This window comes from Rhamphochromis sp. 'chilingali' (assembly GCF_963969265.1).
Source record: "Rhamphochromis sp. 'chilingali' genome assembly, chromosome: 16".
NCBI lineage: Eukaryota > Metazoa > Chordata > Actinopteri > Cichliformes > Cichlidae > Rhamphochromis > Rhamphochromis sp. 'chilingali'.
This window is the reverse complement of record NC_137943.1, coordinates 20,772,793-20,794,574: the sequence shown is the minus strand read 5'-3', so window position 1 is coordinate 20,794,574 and position 21,782 is coordinate 20,772,793. Positions and strand designations below refer to the sequence as shown.

The 21,782-nt window shown below is 38.1% G+C and overlaps 2 protein-coding genes across 2 annotated transcripts in view; one reads left to right on the top strand and one right to left on the bottom strand.

Moving 5' to 3' along the window:
- Positions 1-2,218, top strand: part of pth1r (parathyroid hormone 1 receptor) — a 49,466-nt gene extending 47,248 nt beyond the window's left edge. The window contains exons 10-13 of the mRNA XM_080907776.1: positions 104-198; positions 1,244-1,385; positions 1,722-1,763; positions 1,843-2,218. Of these exons, the coding sequence (XP_080763902.1) occupies positions 104-198; positions 1,244-1,385; positions 1,722-1,763; positions 1,843-2,205 (642 nt within the window). The 3' untranslated portion in view covers positions 2,206-2,218. The remainder of the gene's footprint in view (positions 1-103; positions 199-1,243; positions 1,386-1,721; positions 1,764-1,842) is intronic.
- Positions 2,219-5,128: 2,910 nt separating this feature from the next.
- Positions 5,129-19,860, bottom strand: tmie (transmembrane inner ear). Its single transcript, XM_080907777.1, has 4 exons — positions 19,506-19,860; positions 15,341-15,458; positions 9,864-10,013; positions 5,129-5,544 (listed from the first exon to the last, which is right to left on the bottom strand). The coding sequence occupies exons 1-4, from the start codon at positions 19,614-19,616 to the stop codon at positions 5,255-5,257; spliced, it is 669 nt and encodes a 222-aa protein (XP_080763903.1). The 5' UTR covers positions 19,617-19,860; the 3' UTR covers positions 5,129-5,254.
- Positions 19,861-21,782: the final 1,922 nt, after the last annotated feature.

Sequence of the window (21,782 nt, the reverse complement as noted above, 5' to 3'; positions counted from 1 at the left end):
CAGTGTTTCGCTGCACCTGTGGCATCACAGCTGATGGATAAGACACCTTTCAGTGATTCCAATTACATCTAATTCTAACATTATGTTTCTATTTCCTCTTCAGATTAATTTTCTGCTATTTCTGAACATCGTCCGAGTCCTGGCAACTAAACTGCGAGAAACAAATGCTAGAAGGTGTGACACCAGACAACAGTACAGGTGCTGCGTACTAGCGAAGTGCAAAATTATTATTTCTTTTTTTCAATATTTTCTTTTCTGAGTCATGTTACGATTCATTTGAAATTTAATGCTGCAACCAGCAAAGGTAACATTTAGCTACATCATGAGATGCACACGATATGGACAAAAGTCTTGGGCCACATCTCTTTGTAAAATCATGGCTAGACTGCATCTAGCCATGCAGTCTGCCTTTACAGGCATTTGTGAATTAATGGGTCGGTACTGTAATAGTATGTCACCATTGCAACAAGTCAGTTTGTGACATTTCTTTCCTCCTAGATATTTGCGATTAACTGCAAGTGATATTACTGCAAAGTGGAAGAGCTGAGGAACCACAGCAACCACAGTAAAGTTACAGAGCAGGGTTGCTAAGCGCTGAGGGGTTTAGTGCGTAAAAGTCACCACAGCTCTGCTGACTCTGTAACTGCAGAGCTCGCAACCTCCTCTGGCATTAACATCAACACAAAAATTGTGCGCCCAGAACTTCATGGGAGAGCAGCTCCTGTACGCACCTTTGTCCATATAATGCATTTTTGTAATCACTTATGCTTCTCGGGGTGACAGTCTATCCCAACTGTCAAAGTAAAATAAATCCTGGGAACATACTCGACAGGTTTCTAGTCCATCACAGTGCACGTACAAACACACCTAACCCTAAACGACACACTTTTATCTGCAGTGAATTTCCCCACATAGCCTAAGTCTTACAAATGTGGGAGAAAACCCACACAAACACAGGGAGATTAAACGTGGGAAATTCTCAACACAGACTACAAGGTCATCTTCAAATTGCATTCCAACTGTTCTGCACTGTTCAGCATTCAATTTCAAATGATTTCAAATATCATCAAAAAAATCATCAAACCCTTGCATGTAAAAAGCTGGAAATTAAGCTTGATTTGTGTATTTATTTATTTTTTGCTAACAAATGACTTTAACCTTCAATCCACCAACTCATCTTTATTGTTGATCTATCAAAATGAGATGTTTATAAAGTATTGTGTTACGATTTTGAATGTTACAGAAAACTGTTGAAGTCCACGCTGGTGCTGATGCCTCTGTTTGGCGTCCACTACATCATATTCATTGCCATGCCATATACAGAGGTGCATGGGATTCCATGGTTGATCCAAATGCATTACGAGATGCTCTCAAACTCCTTCCAGGTAAAAATCCTGTGATGAAAATTTCATTTTATTCTGATATAAATAATGATGTGCTCAAAAAATCTAATAGGCGTGATTTTTCAGGATTTTAAATGTCCTAAGGGTTAACCTTATCACCAAAAACCAGTTAGTGAATGTCCAGTTGTTGCTTATTGTTTAGTTCTTGAGTTATGGTTAGATCCTAATCAAGATTAAAAGAACAACAGGAGTAGCTGATGACTGAAAATATCAAACAAAATGCCAAATTTTACAGCTAAAATGTTAAATTAAAGTGCATTGCAAAGATATTTCACTCACGGATAATGGGAGTAAAAATCACTGTTTTCTATATTGCAGGGATTCCTAGTGGCAATTATATACTGCTTTTGTAATGGAGAGGTAAGAACTCAGAAATGTTGCCTTTTACACATTTTTACTTCTGCTTTTATGCATAAAAAAAAGTATTTTCTCTTCTAAGGTGCAAGCTGAGATAAAAAAGTCCTGGAGCAGGAGAACTCTAGCCCTGGACTTCAAAAGAAAAGCTCGAAGCGGCAGTAACACTTACAGCTATGGACCTATGGTATCACACACCAGTGTTACCAATGTCACTGCCAGAGGACCGCTGGGCCTCCACCTCACCACGAGGCTGGGACCGGCGCCTGTGAATGGGCACAGGAACCTCCCTGGGTATGTGAAAAATGGCTCCGTGTCAGAGAACTCTATACCGTCATCGGGACAGGAGCTCCACATTCCAGCCGAAGAGCATTCTGCGCATACTCGGCCTTGTGAGGACGAAAAACCCTCGCCCGTGGTTGAGGAGGAGAGGGAGACAGTCATGTGACCTGCAGGACGCTGTCTTTGTCGGTGAAAATCGAGGAAAGAAAATCATCACGAAACAGTCTCAGGATGCCTGCATGCATCGACACTGCCAGTTTTTTTCTCCTGTGAATTGAGCCGGAACATTGCCAAGCGATGAGGCTCGAGGCAGAAAGGCCGTATCGCTTTTGCGGGCTTATTTGATGGGTGATGACTGTCGTTGTTGCAGCAAATAACTCTTTCACCAACCGCCTGCCACACTGAATGTGTAAAATGTTGAGAAGAGGACTGCCGTTCTTTACTTCTTATTCACTGCCATAACTGTTGTTATCCTTCATTTATGTTTCCTCTGGAAGCAATCATCTTGTGGTCATTTTTTTTTGTGCATAAGTAAAAACTGGGGTTTTGTAGTTACTACAATGGCCAAGAATACCCTTAATCACCAAAGTAAAGCCAGGTGGGTACTGAGCGCTCTCAGAGGCAAAAATGTTGGCAATTTAATCAGGAAGTTTTGAATGAAGATTACGTGTGGCTTTAAAACTATTAATCCTACTTGTTGAGACGTGTTCATGTTTCCTGGTGTGGAATCTCATTTGTTCTGCATTGGATTAAATCCACTTCAGCGTAGAAGGGAAGTTACTCAGGTAATTGAAGTCCTCTGTTGTTGCACACCTATTTTTATACTGTTCAAGTGGTGTTTTAGCATAGTCAGCTTTTTGCTCCAGAGGATCCATGTGTGTCATAAAAGATTATTTTGTGTTTCTCTTCCGTTCACACACCGCTCCCCCCACCCAGTATTCAGTCCTCTGACTCCACAGATTTTGAATGGTTAAAATGAATGTACTAGTTTTTAGTTTTTTGTCCATATAAAATGTTAATACTCACACGGCCAAACTAAAAACACCAAAGTAAGAATGTCTTTGCAGACAACCCTTTTCTCTGAGTAACGTCATGTAACTCAAAGGAAAACTGTATATACTGGATATATTCTCAAAGTTGTCAAAAGATGAAGCCCTATTAGAAGGCACAGGATGGAGGCAACAGTCTTATTAATATTCCAGAGGAATATTAATTTAAGGAGGAAACAAAGAGTCTTAAATTCCCCGTGGGATTCTAGGAGTGATATTTGTGATGCTCTAGAGAAAAAAAACTGAAGTTACTACTACACAGTATTTTTTACAGGTAGTCAGTCCAGTGTTGTGCTGCTTCTATGATGTATATACGAGTCACGATGTTTACAAAAATCAGAGATACATTCTAATTGTGAGCTTAAAGTGTTCCTATGTATGGATATGTTATATGTTATAAAGCTGTTTTGATGTTTTTGTTTTTTTCATGTATTGGTTTATGGGATGTTGGCAATATTTGGTTATGTACATAGGCCAAAACAGAACAGTTGAATATCTTTGTAATTTACTATACTTAGCCTGCATGATTGGCAGGGTAGCTCACATGATCTATTATACCAAAGAGAAAAGACATGATAAGCTGCCAGAGAAGAGGTTATACTGAAGATTTTATTTGTATTATCCTCCACCATCACGTTTACAGTGACCAGATTGTCTTAATTTTGCAGTAATATTTTATTTTTTTCTTGTCTTTAAAAAAATCTTTCGTTTCATGTAAATAGCAGTGAAAGATTCAAAACACCCAGACACAGAGTAACAACAGACCAAAGCCTTTAATATTACATTTGTTGTTAAATCCTTAACATTGAAACTATGTTTCAAGATCTAACATTAGAATGATTCTGAATGTCACAAAATTTTCAAGCAGCAGCTGGCCAAATTTCTACATATTCTCAAGTAAATACAATTTAACTGTAAGCTCCCCTGCATGGCTCTTTGGGTCATTTCACACTTAGTTAGCCACCTCTTTAACTTAAATTCTCATCTGTTCAAGTTACTGCTTACAGTACAAACTGGATCCAATAGCACTAGAATGAAATCAACTTTACACACCGACTGTTTACCCTTTTAGCAAGTATTTAATGTTTTTAACATGCTTCATATTTTGCTATTATATATAAAAGACCAAAACCAAGAATGATTGAACTTACAATTTCAGTGTCATATAACAAATTCCCGTTTGCCATAGAGCTCCTAGCTGCTTTTGACAGTCAAAAGGAACATTTTCATTCTGCTATAATTATGACGTAAGCTTGACTGGATTGACTACAATAGTAATTACAGGTGGCTGCATGCCGCAGTGATGAAAATAGAAAAAGACAGACTGAGGGAAACCTTTATAAAGTCATGTTACCGTACCTTGCTGCCACAGAAGATTTAAATATCTATCATCCATTTGTATCCTTTATAATGGGTAATTTAATGCATTTCTCCCAGGCTTGTGACAACTGAAAGTTAGCCTAATTTGCAGACCATCAAAGAGTATACCATGTTACTGTTGTATAATCCAGTTTTTCACTCAGAGGTCGGGCAATGTCAGAGCATGAAGATCTTTTTTTTTTTTTTTTTTTGTAAATCAAGAACACTTGGAAAATTCTCTTTGACCACTTTAATACCCTTTAATATGGTGTTTTGTTCTGATTGTATTATGTAAAAAGATTGTGTTTTGGAATCAAGTGTACAATAGGGCCAATAACCGTAGAGCTAAGGTTGTATTTCATTGTTTCAAATACCTCTCATGGAAGTATAATGTGTATTCCATTGTCATTTATTTATCTTGTGCCGAAGTGTACTCAGTGGACTTGACTTTATAGTCTTCATGCTTTAGATACTGTAATGCGGGCAGTGACACATCATTCAGTCATTCTCTCTTCACTCCTTTGTGATGTAGGCATGTTGTAGATACCAGTGTAAACTTCAGATGAGATTGGAGGATGCTTTCTGATCTCTATTGTTCATCAGTGAATTGTGAATAAGATAATAAATCTATAATTCTACTGTCTTTTCATATCCTAATAAGACACAAACATCAATAATGTAATAATGTATCCGCATATATTTTATTATCAATATAATATACAAATTCCACTTTAGAAAAAGAGTTTCAAAATGTTCCCAGTGAAAAAATTGGATTTTTTTCTCCCGGTATTTACAGAAAAGCAGAGTTTACTTTTGAGCTTTCTTGCCCCCTCCTTTAGCCCCTCCTTTTGCTCCCTTTTCCCCTTTGTCTCCCTTCTCTCCTGGTTTCTTCCCTTTCCCGTCCCCATCTTCCTTCTTGGATGCTCCCTTCTCGCCTTTTTCACCCTTCTTCTTTGTAGATGCGTCCTTTTCATCTCCTTTCCCCTCTTTGGCACTCTTGCCCTCTTTCTTGCCCTCCTTGGTCTTTTTCTCTCCTTTTTCAGCATCCACCTTCCCAGAAACTGTTTTTACCTCCTCAGTGGCTTCTGCTTTTGCAGCTGCAGGAAAAAAAAAGAAAAAGGGTTAAAGGCTTCACAGCGACATCAGGTATCGTCGACACTCTCTGCCTCTAATTTTAATTGGGTGGGAAAATTTAATCCAGCGGAGTGTTGGGCTAAGTAGGTTGAATATAATGAAGGCGCATCTGTTTCCACCTTTTCTAATAACCATTGTCTGTTTATTCTTTTAATGGGATTGTTTGAAGTGCTTAACAGATGAGAACAGGAGAGCCAAAGTTAACAATCAGGTTTGTTTTCGCTCATTATTATTCAGGAGGCGAGATCTTGAGGCTGAGGCCAACAGAGCTACTGAAGATGCATATCGCATAAAAAGCAGTTTAGTATTGGAGAACGATACATTTGAGTAAAATAAAATGTATTTTTATCTTGTCTCATCTTAAATATCACCCTGCCTGGCTCGCTAGCCCTATATATTAGCCCTCGTTTTTGTTTGATTTTTGCCAGATGTGTTGCTGGTATAAGTCTCCTCATCTTAATCTCAGACAGACACTAAACAAGGATATATCCAAGGTTATCACACTTTATCAACAATAAGTGAATATAAACTCCACCAACAAGGATTGATGGGCACCCAACAATGTAACACTCATTAGGACCAACTGTGAAAATTCCTCAAAGGACATACAGACGACGAGCTGGAGTGAAATATGGTTTCTTCTATTTTTTCTTCTTCTTTGTATGATTTTTCCAAAAGCTGCAAAAAACACTGGCTATATAATCAAAGGCCAAGAAACCAAATGACAAACACACACCAAATGTCAAAAGCTGCCAGAGGGACTCGGAGTAAACCTAAGATCATTCAGTCCCCCGTTTAGCTGAAGTGGGTGAATCCAGCTGACTTAAAATAATCAAGCAACCATAAGAATGTCTGTGAATAGATTTCTTTGTGTTTCCATATTTTGAAGCTGTCTTCTGCTATTATCCTCGACTGTAAAGCTCTTTTCTCTTGGTTTCTTCTAGAGCTATCAGACGGGTTATGATTGAACCTGGCGAGCAGAAACAAGCATTTAAATTTCCAACATTTTGATACCATGTCCATCAGACTCATATGTCATTTAAATTCCAATGTCAGACATGTAGGCTTTGTGCCATTTTGCCAGTGTCCTGTTGTTTACTTACTGCGGTGGGTTAGTTTAAGGTTAAGAAAGGCTCTGACTCTCACTATTAAATGTCAGATGTTCAGCGTGGATAAAACTGGCACAATTTTTGATAAAACATGAAGGCTTAGTGAATTTTAGAGTTGTGACATTTAGAAAATTAAAAAGTGACTTCCATCTCAATAAGTGTATTAAGATTTTGACAAATTCAGCTAAAAATGGCCACAAAGACATCATAAACAGTGAGTGTTTAAGAACAATAACTTTTTATCTTGCCCTGAGATGGGCTTGTAATAAGACTAAAGTTGTTTTTGGAAGTCTTTGCGCATCAAACTATGTTTTCCTTACTGTCTGAGGGGGGCAGATGTGCGAGAAATGCATTTGATTTCTTACAAACAAAAGATGCAACTACTGGCTGACACACGGGAATGTCTTCATTTCCAGCTACTTGAAACTATTCACTTTGAGCTCCAGAAGCAGCAGCTCTGGATGAGAGATGATGGTAGATAAGCGAAGACGACAAATTGGAGGAACTGTTTCACAACTGTCTTCTGTGAGTGTTTCTGAGAGAGATGGGGAGAGAGAGATAATAAGTTGACGCTAACGCTCTGAGGCTTCCATCTCTCACTGTAACAGTAGTTGAAACAGATACAGGCTGTGAAGCCAGAGATGCTCACTACTTTCTTTCCACAGATTTCATTTTTGGAGCCAATATGCTTGAAGCTAGTAGGTGCATGCAAGTGACACAGGATGCCCGACATTTTAGTGGCGTGAAAACCAACTCGGCTCATTTTACAGATGCTCACAATATCTGCCTTTTTGTTTAGCTGCGTTTTTGTTTTATGTTTTTTTTTTTTTTACTTTTATGCAATGAACCTATTTTATTCCTGATTTGTAAACAGATCTGATATCCACACACATATCCAAAAAATAGGAGTGGACACTTCTTGATCCTCATTTGTAACATTTAATTAATAATTCAGTGCTACTTTTACCGATTAGCCTACTTCGGGAAAGCATTTCATGAATTTGATGTTGCTTTGCATAATCAAAACCTCATTGTAGAAGAAAAAACTCGCAAAACTTTTAATCCTGAGCTTCATATTAACATATTTGCTGTCTTACATTCAGCAACACAGGATTCGTTTTATTTTCTTTACTTACAGGGTCATTTGGTTTGTCAGATTTTACTGCTTAAAAACTTGGCGTTGTGTCAGCTGGTTATATTCCCCGGAGAGAGGCAGCAATTTGCATGTTTGCTTGTGTGTTAGTGCTCCTCTTTTGTAAACCGTGTACTGTGGTGTGTTGTTTTTTAGCACAAGCATATATGTTTTCACTCTTTTGTTTCCCTTCAGCCCCACTTCAAGACATATGGTCACTCAGTTTATAGCCAATAACAGAATATTTACTCCAGTGCATATTGGACCAACATTTTTTGGTTGACACTAGAGAGTATAAAACTCTGGATGCTTTGACCACAGCAGAGTCATCATGTGCCCAAATGCAGGTCTTATTTTAATAAATGATCACCTGGCAACTCAGTGACTGCTGATTGTGTTGTTTTTTCTTTTTTCTGATTTTTACAATAAATAGTTAATGTACTGTTACATGATATAGCACCTAGAGGAACAGGAAGTGACAGCTGTCTGTGGTTATTTGCCATTATTCTTACCTAAGAAAGCACCATCTTTGAGGAAACGCACCAAAGAACATTTGTAAGAATAAGAACACTTAATCGTTCAAATAATTAAACCCAGGAGTGCCGTGCAGATCGTCCATATACACTAGAAAAAGAGAGCGTGCTTGATTTGCTTTATTTAAAACCACTTTGGAGAAGCAAACAGACAGAGAGGGACGGGGACAAACACAGAGCACAAACAATAGATACGAGGCGTGGTACGTTCATTACAGTTTACAATGATTTTGTAATAGCAATATCCTGTCTTCAGAATTTCTGATCAAATCCGTTTTGTCTTGAAATCCACATTTTCATCAACATGAAGCAAAAAAATATTGGGACATTTAGGGACATAAGTACACAAGAACATACAGTATGGACTACAAAAGCCAAGCTGCCCTATAGAGCCAGAGTAGTTACATTCACAGAAGCAGCACAATACCTACTATTCAGCTCCATTAAAACTCACTATCAAGCAAAGTTTGGAGAAGTTAGATTAGATTGTACCGGTACTCTAATTTCTGACTAGTTCAAAAGTGATGAGGTAAGCAGCTGAATGAGAGATGCTCTTTTCTCGTTGAGCTTCTCTTAAATTTCATTCAAGGAAAACCAGATGCACTAAATATCGAACAGGCTGATGCATGTGTGATAAATGCAAGAAGGGGACTTTTAGAGCAGCTGCCAATGTGCATGCTATGTTTTTTTTTGTTAAAGCGATTTAGCCAAGAGGAGTGTCTGAAGGAAGATAAGAGCTGAAGAAAAGGAGGGGGAAAATATCATGCTGTCTCTGGCAAAGTGAGGGAGCTGGGATGCTCCTCACTGACCCTAACAACTGAGGGCTGGCTGTTGTTAGCACTCTGAGTTTGAACCTGCTCAGAGAGTGTCTGTACTGCAGAAGCATCAGGGGCAGCTGGAAGAGAAGAGAAGAGAAGAGAAGAGAAGAGAAGAGAAGAGAAGAGAAGAGAAGAGAAGAGAAGAGTTTAGTACATGAAAGTATCAGAAGAAGACTTTAACCAAGTGTGAAACATTTTGTGAGGTGAAAAAAAAGAGACAGCAAAAGTTTAATAAATCAAAGCTATCCTAGAAAATAAGTTATGTAAAAAGAGAGCTGTCCTTGATCTTAATCACAAAGCAGAACTGCAATACTAGAGAGAAAAACTTCTGTGATTGTAGATAGAAACCCAAATTCCTATTGTAACTCATCCATACAGAACTGAAGTCACCAGTGTTACCCCCCCCATCCATGTCTGCGATGTGCTTTGGTCTAAGGGAGTCTGATGTCTCTCTCTGTCTATCTCTGTGCACTTCACTAATGGTTCAAGAGGAATGCATGGAAAATTCAAGCAGTTATCCATCATTTCTCTCATTTGAAGGAACTGGTAGTTGAAGTATTTAAGGAGTAGGACAGTTCTTGTGAACTTCCGCAGCTGGTAGCTGGTACCTGCTTGCAATTATAACTCAATTATAAACCAATCTAATACTATCATATTAATATTTGAAAGATATGAGAGAGGGGTACTTACAGCCTGGGATCTCAGTCAGCTCATTAAGAGGTGGCACTGTCTCTAATGTGTTGGCGTATTTCTTGGCAGCCTGCCTTTGTGCATGCCTTGCTTCAATTTCCTTTTTTGTTCTGGGAATTCGGCATTTGAATATACAGCACAGAGTGATGACTAAAGGAGAGAAGAACAAGGATAAAGATAGGGTGGCGTTATTTGAATAAGACATTTTAATAACACCTTACATGATCAATAAGAACTTAAGGGGCAGTGGCAGTCACAATATGCAGTGGGGTCCAAAACACTGAGAATACTAAGGTACATTTTTATAAATTCCACATTACAAATGAATATAAGCAAAATACAATATATATTAACATTCTGACTGAATGTTTAAAAAATAAATAGATTTCAGAATATCTTTGTATTTGTTTGGTGTTTTGGTCGTCCTCCTCCCATTCTTTGATGACAGAAAGCAATCAAGCTGGAGGTGTGTGCAAGAAAATACCTTACCCTATCCTACCATTACTGGACAAAGTTCCAAAGAATGTTTTGTGACATGTTTTGCTTTGTCAGCATACAAATGCTTCCTCAAATATTCAGTGGTGAGTAAAGTCGAGCTACTGAGGAGTCCATGAGTGCTCCTTAATCCTGGTTCACTTGGACTCATTATCCTGCTGCAGTATGAATCTCTCTACACAAAGATGCAAACTAAGAGGGAGAAAATGTCTAAAAACGCCTGTGAGTGCTTCTTGTTCTAAACACATCCCTCAATGACTAACTGACTGAAACCGATGCTGACGTGTGATGAAGTTGCACCACAGCCACATGGCTGCATAATGAAGTGTAACTGTGTTACATGTTTAGCAGGCCAACTGTAGTTTTGCTGTGTTGGTTTGCTGTGTTGCTCTTCCCGGTCTCGGTACAGCCCACCTTCCAGTGGAGCCAGTGAGCAGCTGGCTCCACTCAGCAATCAGCTGTGGTAGTACTTAAGCTGAGGAGAAGACAGCCAGTGCCAGAGAGCTTTGTCCTGACAGGGACTGAGCTGTGGTGTTTGTTGCCTACTCCCTGGTGAATGTGAATTTTCTTCTGGATTGATGTGTTGAGCTGATCAGCTTCAAAGTCTGTTGCCGTATTTCATTTTGTTTTTCATGACAGTTGTTGCTTGGTCATGTTTTTTAAAGCTAAAATGGTGATAAATTTATTTATTTTGTCCCTCTAATTCTGCTTCAATTTCCCCGCAGACACCATTTGTTAGTTCCCCACATCCATTGGCCTTACTGGTGACAGTTTTAACATTGATTGGTGTATTTTCTTTTTCTTTTGTAATTCTAGCTGGAGAGAAGGTACACAGCCACAGGATATGTTTAATAGCATCCTACATCTTGCATGCTACTTCTAGTCTTGCTCTCTCTTTCATCACTCAAACATGGCATGCTCAGCAGGGAGCGGTGAATGAAACATCCATAATTAATCTTTATTTACCAAAATGCTGGTTATGAAGAATCTAGTTAGAATGTTAGATTAGGTTTAGTCATATTTGCCCGTCTGGGTCTCTGCATGTGCGAGTGTAAAGTGTAAGTTTGTGAAAGGCTTTCTATTGTTACAAACCGCTGTGTGCACATTGAATAGGTTTTGTATATTGTATTGTTAAATTGTTGCTATGCTTTTATGTTTGTTACTGAAGCAGAAGCAGCCATGCATGTAGAGCCCTTTTACAGATTACATTGTCTATAGAAGTAGAGATAAAATGTTTGGTTGATTGAGCACAAAATTAATTAGCAACTATCTAGTTAATTTTCTAAAATAATTTTTAAAAACCATAACATTTCATGCATGAAACGATAGTCCTAGCTTTAAAACAGCCACCCCCCAGGCACTCAATAAACTATTAAAGATCCAAAGTATATACTTAGGATTTTTTTTTTTTACTTATTTATTTATGTACACGAGGATAATTCATTCATGTCTTAAAAAGGCTCAGCTGTAACTCAACACCTTTGGCTCATTTTGTATATGCACATTGATGAATATGCAAATTAATCTGCACCTCTTCCCTGCGTCTTTTGCCCACAGCCTCCACCTACACTCTCCCATGGTATCGGAAAGAGCTCTTGCAAGATGAAGTCAGACATAGAGACTGCCACTGTGTGTGCCTTTTTAAGCAAGAGAGGAAAACAAGAGGTTTAGGACACAGTCGGGACTTTAAGGGTAAGGGGAAAGAAAAAAATAACATAATGCTTAAAATATATGCAGCACATTGAAAAGCAGCATCAAGAACAAAGCAATTAAAAAGATTAAAACTGTCAGGGAAGCTTCTGCACACCAAATCCCCTCCTCGTGGCTCCATTTGTGTCTTCTCCACTCCTCTCCACGTGTCTCCAAGTGGAGCAGAGGACACACAAATGCACACAAATGGTGCAACAGAGAGCAGAGGGGAGCAAAAATAAAAGTAGAGCCTCTCAGGCGGAGATTATATTCATTTCAGGAAGTATGCATGTGCAACTGTGGACACGATGGAGGATTAGTTACTCTTGTTGTACCTTTTTCCCCATGAGTCTCTTTGATGACACATGCATGAAGGGCAAGTGGGCTCTCATACATGCACAGACACATGAAATGAGTGTAGATTAGGTGATCAAATAGCTAATAATGTGTCATTAAGCTATAACTTGTTCCCTATCACCTGCTTTGACAAGTTAGCCCCACTTTGCAAGTTCCCAGCTTCTTGTTTTCTTGGTTTGTCTCAATCATGTTTTAGAGACCGTTACTAGACACTGAAATTCCACAAATATTGCAAAAATATTTGGCCATGCCATCAATGCCTTTGCAGATGACATGTCTTATACACAATTTTAAAACCTGCTTTTCATTAATTGGGTAATGTTGTGAGGTTTGGGCTGTTGGTTGGACAAAACCATGCACTGGGGTGACATCACTTTGAGCCCTGAGATTTTTTAAATAATTTCAAACCAAATAATTGAGAAAAACATAATCAGCAGATGAATCGCCGTTAATAACCATAAGTTGTAAACATCACATTGTAAACGTCCACGGCAGACCCAGTGGCATTTCGATAAGTTTTTATTAATCCCTACACGGTTGCTGTACATTCGCACTCAGAGCTGCAGCTCTCCCGCTGCCAGCTCAACATAACACCAACAACAACAACCCAACCACAGGACCCAGTACAATATTTAAGTCGGCGGGGCATGATTGCGGATGCCGTGCAGGTGCGTTATTTTTGATTACTTTCTGTGCAGTGTGTCAGCTCAAATTTGGATACAAAAAAATTGAACAAAATTTGGTTTTTGCTTAACAAAAAAGTATTTTTGTCAAGTTTTGAAAGATTTCTTAAATATTTGTGTTTTCTTGTTTTTATGGCGAGGGTCTAAGAAATTTGTTAAACACTGTATGGATTAAGCTTTCAGTACTAATTACACTCAATTACTTTTTAAACCACTGAATAGCATCACCTATTGAACAGTTGTAGGTGTATAAATGAGTTTATCAGAAAAGCTACACCTGTGGCGTTCATGGATTTAATGGTTTTATTGAGGTATTGTACTTTTGAATCACTGATTTTGTGGGTCTGCATGCTGATAGATAGATAGATGATTGCTGGCAGCAGATGTCATATGTTTTTTGTATTACTGTACTGCCAATTATGTTAGCGCTTTATTTTGCTGTTCGGTGTTTTTATTTAGTTCCCTTTTGCATTGTTCACTGTAAAATCTGTATTTTGCATAGTTCGAGGATTCAGTCCCGTTGCTCAGTGTCTCCAGTGCTTTGGCCTGTGTTGGTCTCTAGTCAAAACTGTAGTTTGAATATGAGAATTGACTTGATGGATATTTGTGGATGTCATTTTTTTCTTCTTCTTTTTTTTTTTTTTTTTGAGAAAATGCATGTTTACTAAATCTTTTCATAAATAGCCAGCCAAGCCAGATAACCCACAGAGTCTGTTGTGGTATCTTCACTTAGGTCAATTGACTCCCAGTGGTCTATGAACAATGGGTGTGAGTTTATTTATGAAAAGAAGCCTATGATGAGTAGGTCAAATCAATGTGATGCCGGCTGAATACATGTCTCTGTGAAAGGTCAACATAGAGAAATAAGACGTGCATGGGGGAAATGCAGACTTGGTAGGTGGACAAACCATAAACTGTCAGCAGCTGCTCTGTCAGTGCTACAGTCCTGTCTGCTTGAAGGACCTGATGCTGCTAGCCCAAGTTTACAGTAGGGCTGCAGCTCTGGGATGAGTGATAGCGGTGAAGCCTGGGGTGGCACTACCAGATAGGGTTAAGAGGGATAAAGACAACTCCAGTGGAGAAAAAAGCTGCTAATAATAATATGTCGCTTCTTATCAGGGCCTTTCAAGGAGAACAGTCCTTTTGGCAAATATTCACAATGTTAGAAACTATCTAAGGATAAGACGAACACACCCAAACAGCCTATCACTTATGATCTGGTAGTTGGACTTGATTGATTTGAGCAGTGACTTTTCCCAGAAGAAAGTCAATGCTTTAAGTCAGACATTTCTTCCGGTTTCCAGTTTTATTTCAATTAAAGTATGTCTGAATCCTTAAGATGTAAAATCGTGCTGTAAAATATTATATACTGTATATACAGAATACATAGAACATAACAAAATAGCAGAAATTTAACATTACAAAATGAAAACTATGAGGTCAAAATAACACATTCTGCGTGGTTGTAAGTTTCCTTGTGTTACTGTGCAACCAAAATCCATGTTCTCAGAAAGGGCACATGGAGTGTTTACTCTCTGCATGAGTAGGTAAGTAGGCCCATGGCATTTTTGTGTCTAAGGCCAGTGGTCATGATAACCCATCATGGCACCAAGAGCTTGCATGAAAGCAGGGTTATTATTTTTTTGCTTGCACAGTGACATGTTTCACAGTGGCACTAGGACTGTTTATCAATCAAGTTCTTTAGGATGTGGTAAAATTATTATTTCATCTAAATGCACCGGGAGGTCATGTTTTCTAAAAAATGATTGGTGAAGTATCTCAAAAGCAAATGATGTGGTGTCTCCCCTACAGTATTCCTTTTTAATATGCAATTAATGATTAGCCCCGGCTGAACTGCATCAGGGAACAAATGTGTAACCTGCTAAATGTCATTATGCTACCACTGCCAATGTGAGCATGCCAAAGACTCCATTCAGGCCAAAATGCAGATAAGAATGAAGACTTGAACTGTTTTCTGAAACAAATCTGCCAGAATAAAACAAACAAACAAACAAAACAAAGTATCTCTGCCCTCATCCTGCAGTTGTTCTTATCAGCTGCTTAGTGAAATTGTTCCATTTGCTGACATAATATCAGTATTATTGTGATAATCAATCACACTGTGCTTGATTATCACATCGTGAACTCATAATTGAGGACATTTGCATTCTGCGGCTACATCTCAAGATAGCTGTTTTCTTTATGAATGATTTGTGAAGGTGACAACAAAGTGATTTCCTGAGATATACTAACCAACTGCCAGAACAAACATGGAAAAGATACCAATGACCTGCCATAACCGCAGCCCCCAGAAAATAACGGTCTCTGAAGTGACAGGGTCGGGCTTCTTTGGGGGATCTGTGGGTAAAAGCTGTGGGCAAAAGAGAGAGAGAGAGAGAGAGCATCAACTGTTTTTTATATATCTGCACACAAACTAAAAATAAATCTTCACAAAAAAAAAAGGATTAACAACAGTGCAAAGCTCAAGGAGCAACACGATCTTAGAGGACCTCAAATTTCAGAGAACTATTTTTAGTTTTCACTGTGATACTTCATTCTTTAGGCAATGCAGCATGTCAGTAAAGTACTTGGTGTTCAAGTTTTCAGTCACTCTGCAATCTTTTCTGACTCAAAGTAAAATGAAAAGTTTTTGAATCTGTCATATTGTCACAAAGCATTACCATTTAGATAAGAAATAAGGGTTGAAGTCAGACGGGCATTGATTCTTCAGCATACAGCTGGATGAAGCATTAAGGAATAATATCTGCCTCCTTTCTGTGAATTTACTACAAGTGTGCTGCCAACATCCTTGTACTGTATGTCCTTGTACAGCCTCACATTTCATTCCGAGCAATGTTAGCGCCTCAACATCATTTCAGTTATTAACAACAACTACAGTGTAGCTCATATTGTATTTACCTGGCAAGGATACTTTGGCAAATGTTTACATGTCCACAGATTGTAGATTTTCTTAACACAATTTCATGATAATAAAACATTAAAGGTTTATAGCTGATATCAAAATGAACCCATATAATGAACTCATATAATTATAGACACCATCTGGTGCTGGGATCGTATCAACCCTAAATGCCGTCACCACCAACTCATGAGTACACAGTAGTCATTACAACATTATTCCATCAGTAGGCAGTGCTGAGTCTTATCTTTGAACTCTTTCAGTTTGATGACACCTGTGAAATCACACTCACTGGGCCACAGAAACACATTTTGACAGCCACACGCATGCAGTACATTTGATATATAGATGTACTGTAAGAAAATCCCAAGAGACAAAGCAAACAATTATCAGAGCATTTTCTAACAAAATTGTTTAATCAATTATCGTACAAATAAAAAGGCTAATAAAATAAAATAAATAAATAAATAAAAAGGCATAAATATATGGATTTGGAAAATAAGTAAATAAATAGAAAATAAATAGCTATAAATAAAAACTAATTCCCTTGTTAACTTAGTGAATGGAACAGAAATTGTTGAAATCATTTTCAAATAATATATTAATCCATAAATATGTTGTTAAAATGAAAAATTGTATTAAATTAAATAAACTAAATGTATTAATAATAATAAATTAATTAATTAATTAATAATATTAATAAACCAAATGTATTAAATGAAAAATATATTAAATTTAAACATAAAGCCATCCATAAGTATGTAGTGAGTAAATAATTAATTACAATAATAAAATGTAGTTTGAAAAGAGAAATTGAACAGAACCCCCTGTTTCCTATTCCTGTATTCCTCTCATTTAGTCTTTCCTATACATGTTGATCCATGTGCTCCATTCCTAAAACAATTTGTGAATGTTTTGTAGCTCTCTTTTAAAAACTGCATTTTAATATACATTTTCATTATGTTCTTAGATTTATTTGTAACACTTTAAGATGATCAAATTGTATTTTTATGCAAAGTATTTATTGTTGCTTCATATTCAAAATCTTTTTTAAATCTCATATACTATAATTTTAAAAAAGTAATATGTAATTTAGTCAAATATTTAACTTTTGATTAATTTTTATTCTGAATGTATGTTTTCATATTGTACATTCTGTTAGTGTGACTGCATTTTATTTCTCTAATATTTTAATGACACTTTCAGTCCTCCATAAAAAGGATCTTTAGTATTTCTTTAAGGAAATCTCCCCAAACCCCCTGTATGTTTCCATGCCAGATGTGAACTTACATGGTCCCCCTTAAAAACAAGTACCCACAGTGACAGCAGTGAATGTGTTGCACAAGTTGCCTGCTTTCCATAAACTTTCTCAGTGTTCTGAGATGTCTCACATGTTGTACAAAGTTTTTCTTGTTACCGTCCAAGACCAACTATTTTGTGATTTCAAAGCTCTCTCCAGAGCTGTGGATTAGGGAACAATAAGTGTAGAAACTGGCTGTAGTATGCGTTTGTCTTCCTGCTAGATCAATGACTTGGATCGGTACTACCACAGCCATCAGAGGGCCGGTTCCCTGATAAAATTACTGAGTAGATTTCTCCCTGTCTCCTCTGTATCGATCACTTGATTTGATGATACAAGGCTGTTTTGGAAACTCTACACTTTAGTCCATAAACCAACAGAGAACAGATCAGAAAATGGACATTATTGCATTTGTTGCCTTTATGTGTAACAGAATTATGAGATGAACCACAAAAAATCAAAGTTTCAAAAATAAACTAAAATGGTGATATCATACACGTGATAAACAGCAGCATAGGATGAGATGAAAAGGAAACAGTTGATGGGAAGGGTAAGTCAGTTAAAATACTAAAAAGGATGAGAGATGTCACTATCATACTAGAAATTAAAAACAAGCGCTCGTCAACTTCCCAGGATATCTCTGCTTGCTTTAAAAGCGCCAGTTTGTTTACTCTAGTCTAAAAAGTCTAAAAAGAACTGATAACAAGCAAACACGCCAAATGTGACAGTGTACACGGCTTCAGGGTGTCTGCACCGTTTATGCACTGAGCAGGATACAAGAAGGGCTGTGAGAAGTTGCCAAAAAATGTTTGTGTGTGTGTGTGTGTGTGTGTGTGTGTGTGTGTGTGTGTGTGTGTGTGTGTGTGTGTGTGTGTGTGTGTGTGTGTGTGTGTGTGTGTGTGCAACTCACTTATTGAGGATATTTTGCACATCTAATAAAACAACTGTTTTTCTTTAAGAGTGATTGTGTAATGCTAAGTACTTTCTTCCTGAGGACATTTCTTATTTTATTAATTATTTATTTGCCTTTTTTTTTCTTTCAGTGAAACAACAAGCACAAAATGACCTCAAGTAACCCCAATGTTAATGATTACATACCTAAATCTATAAAACATTTTTATTTGTTGGATGTTTGGCTGATTAGTTGGTATGTTAAATCTTCAAAGCCTTGATTGAATATTCTCCCTCAAATAATAGTTCTGATTTGCTCCGCTAAGGAAAACCTCTGGGGACTAATCAAGGAACATTAGTATAAGAACAAGGGATTAATACCTAAAAATAGAAAAGTGTGCACTTGGTTAAAAATGACTCAACATATAAGAGCAAAAGGCCAATTACTCAAGTAATGAAGTACAGGACCAATATTATGCACAAAGAATATGGACAAACAATTTCCTGAAATCTAAAGCCTTATATTTAATTCTACATTTAGCACATGCTTACTAGAAAATAGTTTTGCTGTCCTCTACAGCAACAACAAACATTATTATTATTTATTAACCATCTTCTGTCTCAAGCTCTTAAAAGGCATCACACAAACACCAAGAGGGAGACTGTTACTAGAAGTTTCTCGTGCTTTCTCTCATCTTTCTCTTAAACCTGTTTGCTGCAAACTGAAGTTCAGAGGATGTTGATGCAAAAATGAGTCATAGATAAACATTGGTATATTGTTTCCTTGTGGAACACATTAAATATCACACTATTAGTATTCAACACAAAATTCATTCACTTTCATGTTCCTGTAGTTGACTACTACTGATTGACTTGATGTTATAAGAATGTTTAGTCATGCAGTCATCATTTATTGTTTCATACCTAAGAAAATGGACTTCAGATCATTTTTGTAGCCAGGTCTAATCAAATTCTCTGAATGTAACTCTTTTTTCTCTATCCCGATCAAAAGCACGAAAACCCTTCGAGTACTAGTCACCTAGCTCCCCTCTAAGAGCACCCATTTAAACATGTGTGACATGGCTGTTCATGTCAGCCCATATAATATATCAGGGTTCAACATAGGTTCACCCTCTCCTCCTCCAATAAGGCAAGACACAACTACGGCGGCAATACAAAGGAGCATTAATCGTACACATTTAGGCTTCCCCTTAAAACGCCGATGTACCTGCACTCGTCACTTAGAAACCTCGAGGCTCTTTCTGAGAGGAACCTGTGGAGGACAAGGTGATGTATCAGGTTCTTACCTCAGGATCCGGGATCTGGGAGAACACGGAGGACAAACACTGAGACAGCAGCACTGTTCCCCAGCCCCGCAGTAGGAGCTGAGGCAGGCATACAGGCTGATCCCCAACCATTCTCTCCCCTCTTTCTCCCTGCAGCCACCCTGCCCCCTCTTCCTCTCTTCTTTCTCTGCCTGCACTTGCGCTGTTTACAGGACAGGACCACAATGGCCCTGGGTGATTAATAGTGACTATGGTGATGAAGTCTTCCTCCTATCCACGGTCATGTCTATCTGTTGCCTTTATGTCACACCAGAGCAGGAACCCAAAAGCACCGGCAGTCACCAGTGCAGCCAGCTGAAAACTGCTCCACTAGAATGGAGGGAACCAGCCCTGCAGTTAGGGTACATTAATTAATTAACAGACCTGGTGTGGTTTACAGCCAGCTCATCCTGCTGGGGACAGGCTGTTAACTCAGACTTGGGGGGGGGGGGATGGGTGGTGCAGTTGAACATGATGAGGCTGGCCTGCACAGACACAGAGAAGCGAACGAGTGAGTCATCGCCTTTATTGCCCCTGGCTGAAGTGTAAAATCCTCACAGCCTCATCCTTTCAGTGTGGTAAAAGATGACGAGCCAAGCTGTCGTTTTCAAGTTGGACTTGCCTGAGGAAAAACGAATGACTTCTATGTGAAAATGAACACAACAGGGTAAATACTTGAGAAAAGAGCCAACACCACAAACCTACATTAACTCTATATCCAACTGCAGTGTTAAAGAGCTTTAAACTTTGCTGTCCAGCGACCTTGTTAGTGCAATATTGCCTTTATTGTAGCTCTACTTTAGTCTCCATCAAACCCTGAAACAATGCGATGCTCTGGTTCTGCTGAATGCTCAGTTTGCCTCTTAACAGTTTTGTTTTTGCATGTTGCAGCTGGCAAGTAAACCAGATAAGAGATGTGAAAATCAAATGATGTAATACCCCATGTGGAGCCTGGACGAATAAACTGTATGTGATAGTCCTCTGTAGACAAGAACCTTTGGATAACACACACTCAACTGATTGATTGTTAATATGAAATATTGATTAGACTGGCTGTTGATCTTGCTCTCAAACACATTTAATACTTTCCACAGCAATATCTGGTTTTCTGTTTTTGTAAGTCATCAGTTTCATTACTAATGGAACATAATGTCAATATGTCTTTTATTATCAATTATCCCACTACTCTCATCTGCTTCTGCTGTAAACGTGAATTTTCACAAATTTCACATATACCGCTTTATTAGTGGAGAATTACAGATTACATAAAGGTTTCTGTGAAATGACTGCAAAGAGACTGACTGACGCATCCTGCAGAGAGATGCTTTTCCAAATAGATTCGAGTATCATGCTGATGTCTCGGGGCACGTCTAATAGGCCCTTTGACATGAAATGTCATTAGTCAAAGTGGATTCGGTGTCATTATAGCTCCATTTTTGCCATCCAGCCCTTTTCACATTCCTGAGTAAGTCTTTAATTAACAGTGACAAAGTACCTTGTCTTTGAATGTTTTCTTTATAGCTAAAAACAGTCTGAATTGTCCCTGTAATCACCAAAGAAACAGGGACATCGTGTATTATTTAAACTGATGGGTGAACACACACTTCTGTTCCTCCATCACACTTGAATCTGACTTCCCTGATCAAAATCACTGAGAAACATACACTACTTTAGAAGGCAGAAGCCCCATCCTGAGGGGGTTTCGGTGATAATGACAACCCTTATCTGCATGCAGAATTAGTCAGAAATAGCTCCCTGTGATTGGCTTTCTGACAGAGGTGTAGGATGTAATCACTATACCAGTGCAGGATCTGTTAGGTCCAACCACTGGTGTATGAAAGAGCCTTTCTTGTTGTTTAATGCAATATGCTTGCACAAAGCTTCTTTTTTGTTGTTGTTTTTTATTTTTGCCATGAAATTGCTATTCGTCAAAAAATGTTATCTCACAGGCAGTTTAAAAGAAGTCTTTGAAATTGTGTTCCCCTCACAGACTATATATATATATTACACAGTGAGTGTCTCCTCTCTAGCTTAGCATTATATTTATGCGGCAAGCAGGTCTGCTGGGAAGCAACCCTTAGTGATAATGATGCTTTGTTGTGACATTTTATATGTAAAATGAGATGGTTATGAAAGACTGAACAGCCAATTCACACCCATTACACATTTGTTTTTGTTTTTTTTAACCAAGGTTAAAGTATTAAAATGAAGCACCAGCTTCATATTTTACATTTGAAGCACTTCACATATCTACTGAGT

Coding starts and splice junctions, on each gene's coding strand:
- tmie (XM_080907777.1), bottom strand. CDS start 19,616: ATGGTTGGGGATCAGCCTGTATGCCTGCCTCAGCTCCTACTGCGGGGC. Junction 10,014..15,340: donor CATGTTTGTTCTGGCAGTTG/GTTAGTATATCT, acceptor TCTCTCCTTTAG/TCATCACTCTGTGCTGTATA. Junction 5,545..9,863: donor GCTGACTGAGATCCCAGGCT/GTAAGTACCCCT, acceptor TTTTTCCTGCAG/CTGCAAAAGCAGAAGCCACT.